Source organism: Lynx canadensis, chromosome B3 (assembly GCF_007474595.2).
Source record: "Lynx canadensis isolate LIC74 chromosome B3, mLynCan4.pri.v2, whole genome shotgun sequence".
Classification (NCBI taxonomy): Eukaryota; Metazoa; Chordata; class Mammalia; order Carnivora; family Felidae; genus Lynx; species Lynx canadensis.
In genome coordinates this window covers 39,494,144-39,506,484 of record NC_044308.2, presented here as the reverse complement: position 1 = coordinate 39,506,484, position 12,341 = coordinate 39,494,144, and the positions used below count along the sequence as shown (strand labels likewise).

Below are 12,341 nucleotides of genomic sequence, written 5' to 3'. Positions count from 1 at the left end.
AGAGGGCAGGCCAGCAAGCAGCCTTACTATTAGGTGTCCATACATGCAGTACCTCACCTGATGCTCAGAATCACCTGGTGAAGCAGGTGGGGCAGAGAACAGCCAGGGTTTCATCTGACAGGTGGCAAAAGCAGCCACATAGTTCCGCAGAGCTCTTTCTCCTGGAGCTTGGAGAGGAAAAACCTGGCCTCTGGCACACCACCGCCATTCTTGCCTGCCAAATCAAACCCTCCCTCCAGGCAGAGGACCATCAGGGTCATGAGAAGACTTGGAGCCTGGAGGTGGAGTCAACAGTCACAGTTTCTGGTTCCAGCACTGCCATTAAGGCACTGTGTGACCTTAGGCAAGTCCTTTCTTCAAAGGGCTTTGGGTTCCCATGTGGGAAAGGTAGGAGGTAGGGGTCGAGTTTCCGGCAGTTTGGCAGCTCCCTGAGCATGGATTCCCTGCCAAGTTCTCACTGTGACCCTGGCCCCCTGGGTCAGCATGGCGAATACCTGGTTTGTCCAGCAGGTGGAGGCAGAGACCCTGGGCACAGAGAGTGAACCAGAATTAAACCTGCTTACCTGAGCGGGGGATTTAAGATGGGGGGATGGGAAGAGATGTGCAGAAGTGCAGGGTTCGGGGGAGATGTCATGGCAAAGGGAGGCAAGTGAAAGGCCCTTCGGGGAGGCCTGAACTAAGATCTGTTGTGCACCTGCTGGGTGCCAGGCGCTTTCCACTCTTATCTCAGCTATTCTCACAACCTCCCTGAGCTAGACATTTGATAACAGCCCAGGGTCACATAGATGGCAAGTAGAGAGGCCAGGATTCAAACCAGGTCTTTCCGACCCCAAAGCCTGTGCCTTTCCTACTGTGTTACACTGGAACAGGAACTTTTCGGAGAAATGGAGAGGACAGGAGCACCAGACTGCAGGGAACCAGATTCTCAGTGCTCAGCCAATCCCCTAATGCCCAGAGTCCTCAGGAGACACAGAAAGGCAGGGACCATGGCTTCAGGGCACTGACACACCCTCTTCAGATGCCTCCCTTCCCCACCTCTGTCCCCAGCCCGGGATGTTCCACCCAACCCAAGGGAACACAGAGCCTCTGCAGGAAGAGAGCTGGACTGGGAGTCTGGAGTCTTGGGTTCCAGCTCCAGTTCTATTTCTGACTTGCTGGGTGGTACTCCACACCTGCCCAGTGGGACTGATACACTGTCACCTATTTGAAGGCGGAGCTTGGACCTCACGAGGTGCCTCCCAGCTCTGAGGTGGCTGGTCCAGAAATCCCCAGGTTTCCCCATCCAGCCTGCCCCCTTACCTCTGGGGGCCACACTGAGTAGGGCCTCCTGGCTGAAGCGCTGGCGGACTGAGTTGGTGGCCACGCAGCGGTAGGAGCCTGTGTCACTCTCCTGAATGTCCAGGATCTGGAGGACCCCGTTGGGAAGAATGATGAGCCTTGGGAAGGGGGAGAGGTCACCTATGAGGTGGGCAGGAGCTCTGCAGGGAGCTGTCCTAGGTCCACCTCCCTCTCCAGCCTGAACTACTGACAGCATTTTACTTTCAAGCCTCTCTTATAATAAAAAAAAAATGCAAATGAAAGCTGTAAGATGCCATTTTCACCTATCAGGTTGGCAAAGATCACTTTGGGTGTTTTCTAACACCCTCTGTGGATGAGGTAATGGAGGGAAGACACTCCTGTGTCGATCGCCATGCCAATGGATACAGCTTCCTTCAAGGGCAAGCTGGTAAGATCTTAAAATCAACCCTGCACATGCCTTTTGACCCAGCAACGCCACTTCGAGGACTCTATCCCACAGATATTCTCATATATGTACACAAAAACATGTTTAATGATATTCACTCCAGCACTGTAACTACAAAGGCAGAAGACTGGAAACGATCCAAGTGTCCATCTGTAGGGTGGGAACTAGCTAAATCGGTTTGAGTACATTCACACAATGGAATGCTAGGCAGCTGTTAAAAAGGAGACAGCTCAGAGTGCCTGGGCGGCTCAGTCGGTTAAGCATCTGACTTTGGCTTGGGTCATGACCTCATGGTTTGTGAGTACAAGCCCCGTGTCTGGCTCTCTGCTGGAAGCTCCGAGCCTGCTTCAGATCCTCTGTTCCCTTCTCTCTGACTCTCCCCTGCTGGTTTTCTCTCTCTCTCTCTCTCTCTCTCTCTCTCAAAAATAAATAAACATTAAAAAAAAATACTTAAAAAGAAAAAAGGAGGCTGTTCCATGTGTGCTGAAACAGGATAATCTCCAAAGCATGTTTGGTGCACAACAGTGTGTGGGGATATGCACACTTAATATGCTTGCACTGAAGGTCCCTGGTAATGGTGGTTGTCTCCAGGGAGGGGACCTGGGATTCTGGGAGCTGACAATGCAAGACTTACACAGCCTTCTATACAGTGTCAATTTGTTTACCCCCTGCCTATGTTACCTCCTCCCTCCCTGATAAAAATCCATTTTATTCATACAGTGTCATCTGAGCCAAAACAATCTGAAGAGATAGAGGACATCACAACCTCCATTTTACTGGTGACAAAACTAAGGCTCAGAGGCAGCAGGGTATTTTCCCAGGGTCTCACAGCTGGAGCAGAGTTAAAACTTGAACCCAGGTCTTCTGGTTCCAAATCCCATGTTCTTCCTACCTGCCTGTCTCACCAGCCATTAAATGGTTGAGAATACCCGTGGAAGGGACAAGGTCCCTAGCAAGCCCCAGTCAATGCATACATTACTTACGAGGGTAATGAATGAAGGGGGTGTTCTCTGCCCTGTTGGTTAGAGGCTGAAAAGCCACTCAGATTAGAAAGGCTCAGAGACCTTGCTTGAGAGATAATGCAATCCGGGCAAGGCAGTGTCCATGGGTCTGGGGTGTGGTAGGCAGAATGGGCTCTGGCCCAAGTAGCAGGGGAATGCGTCTTCCTGAATCCTCCAACCGTGATCCTTGAAGGGTCAGCTCAAGGTTGAGAGTCCTAGTTTCTCCATAGAGCAAATGGTGCTGGTCCCCGGATGTAGACTGGGCCAAAGTTAGAGAGGGAGTGGGGCAGCAGTGTGGTTGATGAAGGTCCCTTGGCTCACTGGAAAATGGGCTATGAAAAAATCTAAACACAGGAGAGGGGGACTGGTTCAGGGTATTGGGAGAAAACTCTGGCCACAGGCCTAGAGACCTACTATGGCCCAAAGACTTAGAGAAAAAACATAAACCTGCTTTACTCCTTCCCTCATTCCATGGGTAAGCCCACCTCTGCCCCAGTATCTTACCCTCAGCTCCAGCAGCTGCCCACGTCAGTGCTGGGGCCAGCAGGGGAAAAGGGACATGGAGGCAAAGGGTAGTTGGAGGTAAAATCCTGGGCCAGGAAAATTTGATGGGAAAGGACCAGTGGGGAAGGACAAGCAGAACCCATCTGGGAAACAAGACCTCTATCCCCATCCAGGTTTCCTCCACTTAATATACTCTGCCTTCAAGACCCTTCCTCTTCCTTTACTCTAGCTAGCTGAACTTGCCTGCAGGGTTTCTGCCAGACCAGTTCACTTTTCCTAACCTCAAAGTTTCCAAGGCTTTCCACGGAAATTGTGTTTCATGTACCCAAGAGCCAATACCTCCTTGGACAAGTAACATTTCCTTATTTATGTACGGGAACGAAGGAAGGAACAAAGGAAGGAAGGAAGGAAGGAAGGAAGGAAGGAAGGAAGGAAGGAAGGGAAGAAGGAAGGAGGGGGGAGGGAGGAAGGGAGAGGGAGGAAAACAGAGGGAGGGAGGAAGGAAGGAAAGAAGGGATACCTTTCCTCACATGTGGTGCTGTCACTGCAGCCAACAAAAGCTGGATGGAGCCACTTTTGTGTTCATCTAAAATCTTTTCTGTTTTGTTAAAATCTTTTTCTGTCCTTGGAAGTATGTGCAAGATATTTTGGTTAGTGGGGGGGAAAAGTCACAAAACAGTGTTTTTAGGAAGCAGTTCTATTTTTGGAAAACAGATAAATGATATGTTAGGATATGCTCAAAGAAAGTCAAGGATGGTGAAGCTTAACATCATTCAAGGAGATTTTTTCTCTGGCAGTGTGATTACTGGAAATTCTTATTTGTTGTGTTTTAAAAAAAATTTTGGGGGGTGCGCCTGAGTAGCTCAGTCGGTTACACATCTGACTTAGGCTCAGGTCATGATCTCAAGGTTTGTGAGTTCAAGCCCCACGTTGGGCTCTGTGCTGACAGCTGAGAGCCTGGAGCCTGCTTCGGATTCTGTCTCCCTCTCTCTCTGCCCCTTCCCTGCTCACATTCTGTCTGTCTCTGTCTCTCTCTCTAAAATAAATAAACATTAAAAAAATTAAAAAATAAAAATTTTGATATTAGTTTGGAAATACAAAACTTTTAAAAATTTAAATTGGGAAAAACATATACCCTTGTACATTTTGTTTTAAAACTCCAAGCTCTAACATAGAAGCAGCTGTGACATAGTGGGGAGAACTCGTTCCAGCATATGTGACTTTACCAAGTGATATCATATGTCTGGGCCTCGGCTTTCTCATCTGAAAAATGGGTTAAATAATTCTGTCCTGCCTCCTTCCCAACCCTGACCCTAATGTGTTATTATCTCACATTAAAAATATTATCTATGAATCACAAATTCTAAACACATACTTACAATGATAGAAACTATACCCATATTTTAAAAGACCGGGAGGGAATAATCACAATAGTAAAAACTGTCTGTGTTCAGTTGGTGGATGACTTTTTTCCATTAAATTGCTATGTTTTATTATTTCATTTTATTTTTTTAGGTTTATTTATTTATTTTGAGAGACAGACAGAAAGAAAACAGTGGGGGAGGGGCAGAGAGAGAGGGGGACAGAGGATCCAAAGCAGGTTCCGCGCTGACAACCAAGTCCGATGTGGCGCTAGAACTCACGAACTGTGAGATCATGACTTGTGCCGAAATCAGACGCTTAACTGCTTGAGCCACCCAGGTGTCCCTTTATGTTTTATTATTTTAAAATCAATTCAAATTTCAAATAAAAGTAGCTACTTACAGAATGAAAAGCAACCTCTCTCCAAAAGGAAAGGATCATTCTCTTTCCAAGCCTGAGCTTCAGCCTGCTGCCCCACCTCCAAAAGGCTACTTGGAACCAGGGATTTAAAAATACAGTAGAGGGACACTTGGGTGGCTTAGTCGGTAGAGCATGGGACTCTTGATCTCCGGGTCATGAGTTGGAGCCCCACGTTGGGTGTAGAGATTACTTAACAACAACAAAAAGAACATAGTAGAAATGACATAGCTGCTCTGAATTTCATAAGGGCCAAGGAGCCCCGACCCTGAGCTTTTCAGAGATCCACCTAGAGAAACGGGACACTGGCCAAGGGTCACTTGAGGTTGACAGACACCCTGGGCACTGGGAGATGGGTAGGGCAGGAGACTGGACTAGGGATCCTAAGGTATTGAGGTCCATTAGTGTCATGTTTTATTTATTTATTTGTGTATTTAAATGTTTATTTTTGAGAGAGAGACAGAGTGTGAGCAGAGGAGGGGCAGACACACACACACACACACACACACACACACACACACACACAGAATCTGAAGCAGGCTCCAGGCTCTGAGCTCTCAGCACAGAGCCTGACACGGGGCTTGAACTTGTGAACTTCAAGATCATGACCTGAGCTGAAATCGGATGCTTAACCAGGCGGTGCCACGTTTTTCAAGTGTGAGTGGTGATAACAAAATTATTTCATGTGGCTTCAGACACAGACACACATTTTTTATTCCAGTGGTTATGTATTTATTTTTATGGCTACCTTCTATTTGTGTTAAGTGTTGCTGGTTTTCCTTTTTACTGCGGGGAAATAATGCTCCTTTTCAATTCGTGTTAAAGTTACAAAAGAGGGTTGGTTTAAAGACATGTATTGAGTACGCGATTGAATAAATGGTTTAGGGATGGCCAAAATTATAAGGGGGGTTTGTGAAAGCCTGGGATTTGGGAAACATTGCTCTCATTGATTACTGGTTCCCGTGGAAGGAAAATGATCCCTTATTGTTAGAAATTAGTATAAGTACCAGGGAATTGCCTCAGGGTCTAGTCTTCACCATCAGTTCCAAACATATGTACACATACCTTGACAGAGTGTGTTGATTAACTGCACACGCGCACACCCTACACCGAGGCATACGGGCTCCTTCACACCCTGGGCTGAGTTTATGAATAGCATATTTGTACATGTGCTATATCTGGGCATGTGTAAAAATACATACCTTGGGCACAATCAAGTTGCTGTTTTAGACATTTCTTTATTCCCCCTACACAATGTGCTGGGACATGTGAGCCTGGCTTATTTATAGATGAGGATCACTTTTCAGAGAACTTGGGGGCAAACACTCCCAGGGCCCAGGAACTGGCAGCTCCATACTCCTAGAAGAGGCCTGCGGCTTCATAGGATGATGCCCGGACTAGATGCTGGGAGGCAAGGGAGCCCTACTATTTGCTGAGAAACTTTGGGAAAGTAACTTCTCTGCTCAGAGCCACAGTTGGACCACCTGACCTTTAAGCCCATCTGTAGCATGAACTTCTTCAGACCCCGCAGCCTCCCCACCCCAACCACCAAATCACAGGCAGCTTGTGTGTCATTCATGCCAAGTCTCTAGCATCCCACACTCTGTGTACTAGCTGTGTGACCTGGGCCAAGTTACTTCTTCTTTTTTTAAAATGTTTATTTATTTTTGAGAGAGAGAGCAAAAGCAGGGGAGGGTAAGAGAGAGTGAGGGAGACACAGAATCCAAAGCAGGCTCCAGGCTCCGAGCTGTCAGCACAGAGCCTGACACGGGGCTCAAACTCACGAGCCATGAGATCATGACCTGAGCCAAAGTTGGACGCTTAACCGAATGAGCCACCCAGGTGCCCCTGGGCCAAGTTACTTCTGTCTCTGATCCTTAGGTCTCTTGTTTAACAATCCAAATAATACTATCTGCCGTAGCCATATGTATAGACCTGGGAGGATGTTCGTGATGTGTTAAATTTAAAAAAAGTAAAAGTTGCTCTATAATTCTATTTTTGTTTTGGAAAAAAAGGTAATTGAGCAAAAAAATCCCAGTATGGGGGGGCCTGGCTGGGTCACTAGGTAGAGCACGCAACTCTTGATCTTGGGGTTATGAGTTTGAACCCCACGGTGGGTATAGAGTTTACTTAAAACAAACAAACAAAAAACCCCAGTATGTACAGTATAATCCACATTTTAAAAGAGGGTATTTCTAAACATATAGGGGAAAATTCCAGAGGACAGACATCAAAACTAACAGAGGCTTTCTATGGATGATAAGGGTTTCTTCTTTTTTGCTTACGTGAACATGAAAAACGCATCTTCTAGGAATATAAACTAAAAGTAAGTAGAGGAAAATATGGAAAATAAGAAACATCTACCTTGAAGGATGATGGGAAGAATTAAGTGAGAAAACACAGCTCTCATTAAATGGGGACCTGTTGTGCCTTTTGACGGGGAGACTTCTCTGCTCTCTCCTACTCTCTGGTGGCTGTCAAGAGTAGGCCCTCACTTGGTTCTTGCCCAGCAACTCTCAGGAAGCACCGACCAAAAGCAGCAAGGGGCCCACATTTTGGAAGCCACAGAAGTTAAAACGTCAACCCTAGAAAGGCCAGGTCAGCATTTCCAAGGTCACTCCCTAGAATGCTCATTCATGGGATGTTAACAGGGTTGCTGCAAGAGGGGCTGTGGGCCAAGGAGACTATGAAGTGCTTGGTTCAACAAGTTTAACGGATTTTCCATACAGGACTTGTCAGAGCCTTGCCAGCTCCAAGAAGGGGATTTGTAGGTAGTTTTCCCGGCCTTATTTGACCACGGAATACTTTTTTTCGAGAAGCACCTTTAGTGACTATTGTTTTACAAAGAACGATGATCTAATCTAACTCTTTCATTTATTTTTTTCTTTTAATTTCATGGGTGGGGAGAATGAAGCTGAGTGCGAAGGGCCTCTGTGAGGAGGAACAGGCTAAGCAACCACCTGAATCAGCAGCTTGACCTCCTGCCCTTCTTCCTCCCTCACTTCTGTTGCAGGAATATGCCCTGTGGCCCTTCTACCAAATGGAGGTTTCTCCTATACCTGTACCCCTTACCTAGATGTGAACAAAAGTCAGAGCAGCTGGGACAACTCAACACTCAAGACAGATTAGTCCCAGGGCAGAGAGACCTGGAAACCAGTGTTTCTGAGGCCAAGGAGCCCCACCTCCACCAGGAGAGAAGGAGAAAGCGAGCTGGTAACTACAGCTAGAGAGATGTAGGCAGAGGACCGTAGGGTGACTGGGAAAGGCCTTGGAGCTGCATTTCCAAAGATGTAAGAATCCATGGGGTGACAACCGTGTCATGAGACCAACTCAGAGTCCACAGAAGCAAATGAGCCTCGTGCTCTCTGCTCGTGCTGCATGTATATCTGGGCCTAGCCAGGAGGCCACAGTAGGGATCAAGTCTCAGGACCAGCCTCTGCTCCTCTGTGGCCCTCAATCTCCTCTTCAGTAAGGCAAGTGCTTGGGCTAGATATGCTCTGAAGCGCTCTATCACTATGCCATACCCAAGCTCCATAGCTTAGTGGGTGGCATTCTTCGCAAGGAGTAAAAACTCTGCCCAACTTCTCTCGGGGACAGGATGTGAGCTGAGAGTCAGGCAGTGGTTGGCCCCTAAACCAGTTTAGGCAAATGGAGCCACTGTGGCTGTAAGAATCCCAGTTCCCGAGCACATCCCAGAGCCCTCTCTGGCCTACCCACCGCCCACTCCCCATAGGACACTCACCGAGGCTCCTCGGGCACCGGCCCTTGGTCCTTCTCCCAAGTAATGACAGGTGCTGGCAGCCCTTCAATGTGGCATTCAAACCGAGCAGTCCCGTTCTCCTCCACCACCTGAGACTCCGGGTGCAGAGAGAAGCCTGCGAGTGCTGGGGGTGAGGACAGAGACGCGTGGGCAGAGACGGGAGAGGAGCCCGGAAAAGACAGGGGGCACAGACAGTGAAACACACACAGGCACGCACATGCACACACACAGAGACAGAGAAGGTACAAGGTGACAGAAACACAAGCAGAGCAAATGCCAGCCAACAGAGACACAGTTGAAGAGGCAGCCGGGGGGTAAGAAGTGGAGACTACTGGTCAGATGCCGTGTCAGAATGAAGCGCAAAGCACTGCCCCCCAACCCCTAACATCACCATCATGGCCAGACTGCAGTAAGATGCACATTTCTTCTGGCCTAAAATTTCTTCACGGTGATCTTGTGTCTCTTGAGAACCGCCCCCCACCCGGGCTGGATGATGGGGCTTGTCCAGGTACTCCACCTGCTCCAGTGCCCCCCACTCTTACAAGACTTTCTGAAGGGCTTCCTGGAGGAGAGCACAACTCTAGACTCTCAAACTCAAAGGGAAAGAAAAGGAGGAAGGAAAGGACGGGGGGGGGCGGGGAGAGGTAGCCACACCAGGAAAGGACCTACTGAGCAGAGGAAAGTGGAGTGAGCTCAAGAGATAGGCCTTTGTGCAAGGAGCTAATGGGGACCACACTTCCCGCACCCCAGGCCTCCCGGGTCTCAGTTCAGCCCCCGGTTGCAGGCACTTACTGGCGAGCTTGACCACTGCGGCCTGGCTGGCCACCGCTCCAAGGGGGCCATGGGCCAGGCAGGAATAGTTGCCCTCAATGAGCTCTGAGTTCCCAGGGCTGGCCTCCTCACTGCTATCAGGTGCTAGCGGCTGAGACAGCCATAAGGAGCCATTTGGTAGCAGGCGCAGGTGGTCGTGCTCAGGCAGAGAGCCTCCATCCTTGCTCCACGTGATGCTGGTGGGGGGTCCGGAAGCCCCCAGACCGCAGTCCAGCACTGCAGCTTGCTCTGGGCCCAGGATCACTTGCAGTGGCCCTGCCCCACAACTCAGTTCCACTGTTGTCTCCGGGGGCCACGGCAGTTCACCTGCACAGAGAGGGCCAGGACCAGGGCTGTTAGTGTGGGTCCTCCCGCATTCCACAGCCTCCAGATCCTCGGTCACCTGCCCAGGGGCTGGGGCAGCTCGTGGAAGAAGAGGTCCCATAGAGAGATCTGCATCCAGATCCTTGGCTCCGCCCCATCACCTGTGATCTTGGGCAGTCTGCCGCCCTTCTCCGCGCCCACCTTCCCTGGCTGCTCAATTTCTTCATCAGCCAAAAAACGCAGTTCACAGCAACATTCTTCATAATAGGTGAAAAGGAGAAACAACCCAAATGCCCAGCACCTGATGAGTGGCTAAATATATTCCTCAGCCATCAAAAGAAATGAGAGTACCGCTATCTGCTACCTGGATGAACTTTAAAAAACTTTCTGCTAAGTGAAAGAAGCCAGTCGCAAAAATGCTACATATTATACAATCTCATTTCTAGGAAATGTCCAGAATGGGCAAATCCACAAAGACAGAAAGTAGATGAATGGCTGCGGGGGGCTAAGGAGAGGGAAGAATGAGGAACCATGGCAAAAGGATATGATGTTTCTTTTTTTGGGTGATGAGAATGTTCTGGTATTAGTCAGTGGTGATGGTCGTGCAAACCTGTGAACATCAGAAAGACCACTGACTTGTACACTCCAGACGGTGAAATCTGTGCTATGTGGATTTTATCTCAATAAAAAAAGTACACAGTAACCCCTTCCTCATAGGGCTGTTGGGAGCATTAAGTGGGACAAGGTGTGGAAAAGGAACACAGTGCCTGGCCTGGCACAGAACTGGCCCTCGGAAATGTCACTCCTCCCTGGAACCTTACAGATCATCTTGACCACTATCACCCAACCCACTTCTGTCCCAGTGACAGGAGAGGCTAAGCACTCCTCCCTACAGCTCAGTTCCCCTTGGTCATGCAGCAAGCCAGAGCCCATCCCCAGGAGCCCCAGAAGAGCCTGTAGCTCCAACACGGCCCCTGCCACAAAGGGAGGACTAGGGGGGAATTGGGGGAGGGGAATGTCATCCCAGGGTCAAGGCAAAAATACACAAAGGCCAATGTTTATCATCTTAACTACCATTTCAACAAGGCCCAGTAATAGTTATTCATAGAGAAATGCTTGGTTTTCCCAGTTGTGTTGACCAGAAGGTCGACCTGCTACCTCCCTGTCCCATACAAGCTCAATGACCCAAGGTCCCTTCTTATCCTCAGGCCTGACACTTTGCTTACAGGCACAACGGCACATCTGAGAATGTACCGAGGACAAAGATGAGTACGATGGCACATACTTAGTACAGAGCAGGTCTGGGCTGATAGCCACATGAGGGCATGCAGAAAGCCAAATGGCTTGGGAATCAGGCAACCCTCAAGTTCTAGACCTGGGTCTGTCACAGTCTAGCTGTGTGGCCTCGGGCCAGTCACTTCTTCTGGACTTTAATTTACTCAAACGTAGCTAGCAGGTGATGTCTGAGATTCTAAGATTTTAGGATTATTCGGTGAAGAGTCATACGTGGATAAACCTATTCCCGAACATATAGAACACCATTTGGGCACACATACAGACCGTAGACACAACCTTCCACACCTGAACATATGTGCCCCAGTTTCTGCCATACTTGTCATGACCTGGACATATAGATGTCCATACTTAGAACCCCTGTCTGTCTCCAGGCTCTCTTCCCATCACTCCTAGAGCAAAATAAGACTGAGGGGCAAAGACAAGTCCCAACTGGCTGAGTAAGGAGGCCAGGGCAGAAGCCAGGGCTCTGACACCAATGGGGCCTGAACAGGGCCTCTGCCTTTTTTTTTTTTTTTTTTAATTTTTTAAATGTTTATTCATTTTTTGAGAGCAAGAGAGACAGAGCATGAGTGGGGGAGGGGCAGAGAGAGAGGGAGACGCCCCCAGGGCTCTGCCTTTCTTAATCCATCAGAAAGGCTCTGCTGGCACCTCCAACGGCACAACCAGCCTCAGCATCACTAGTGAGCGCAGGGACAGGCAGCCCTTGTCCTCACCCGGTTTCCAACCAGACTGGAGAAACCAGACTGGCCTTCACATCACTTTGGGCTATTTGCTGTGGTGGAAAGAGCATTTGACCTTGGGGCCAAAGATGTAGTTTTCAGTCGTGCTGCTCTGCCTACCAGCTGTGTGACAAACCCCTTAACCTCTCTGGGCCTTAGTTTCCAGATCTGTAAAATGAAGCCCATATGACCAAGCCTGTGAGGAGTAAACAAGATGATGGGTGTCGGCGCATCAATCAAGGAATGGGAGCTCATTCTTTACAGGCTCTTTATAAACTGTACAAATGTTTGCGTGGTTTTTTTTTTTTTTTTTTTAATGAAAGATGTTACTTTAAAAAAAAAAAAAACTACACAAATGTTAATTACAGTTCTTAACAGCCAGTCCCTTCTACCTCTAAAGCCCT

The 12,341-nt window shown here is 48.6% G+C and overlaps 1 protein-coding gene across 1 annotated transcript in view; it reads right to left on the bottom strand.

The window, feature by feature from the left end:
* The window catches only part of IGDCC4 (immunoglobulin superfamily DCC subclass member 4), a 37,598-nt gene that overhangs the window by 23,493 nt on the left and 1,764 nt on the right, over positions 1–12,341 (bottom strand). Inside the window, 4 exon segments of the mRNA XM_032593506.1 lie at positions 1,300–1,436; positions 8,771–8,912; positions 9,581–9,925; positions 10,816–10,913. Coding sequence (XP_032449397.1) covers positions 1,300–1,436; positions 8,771–8,912; positions 9,581–9,925; positions 10,816–10,913 — 722 coding nt within the window.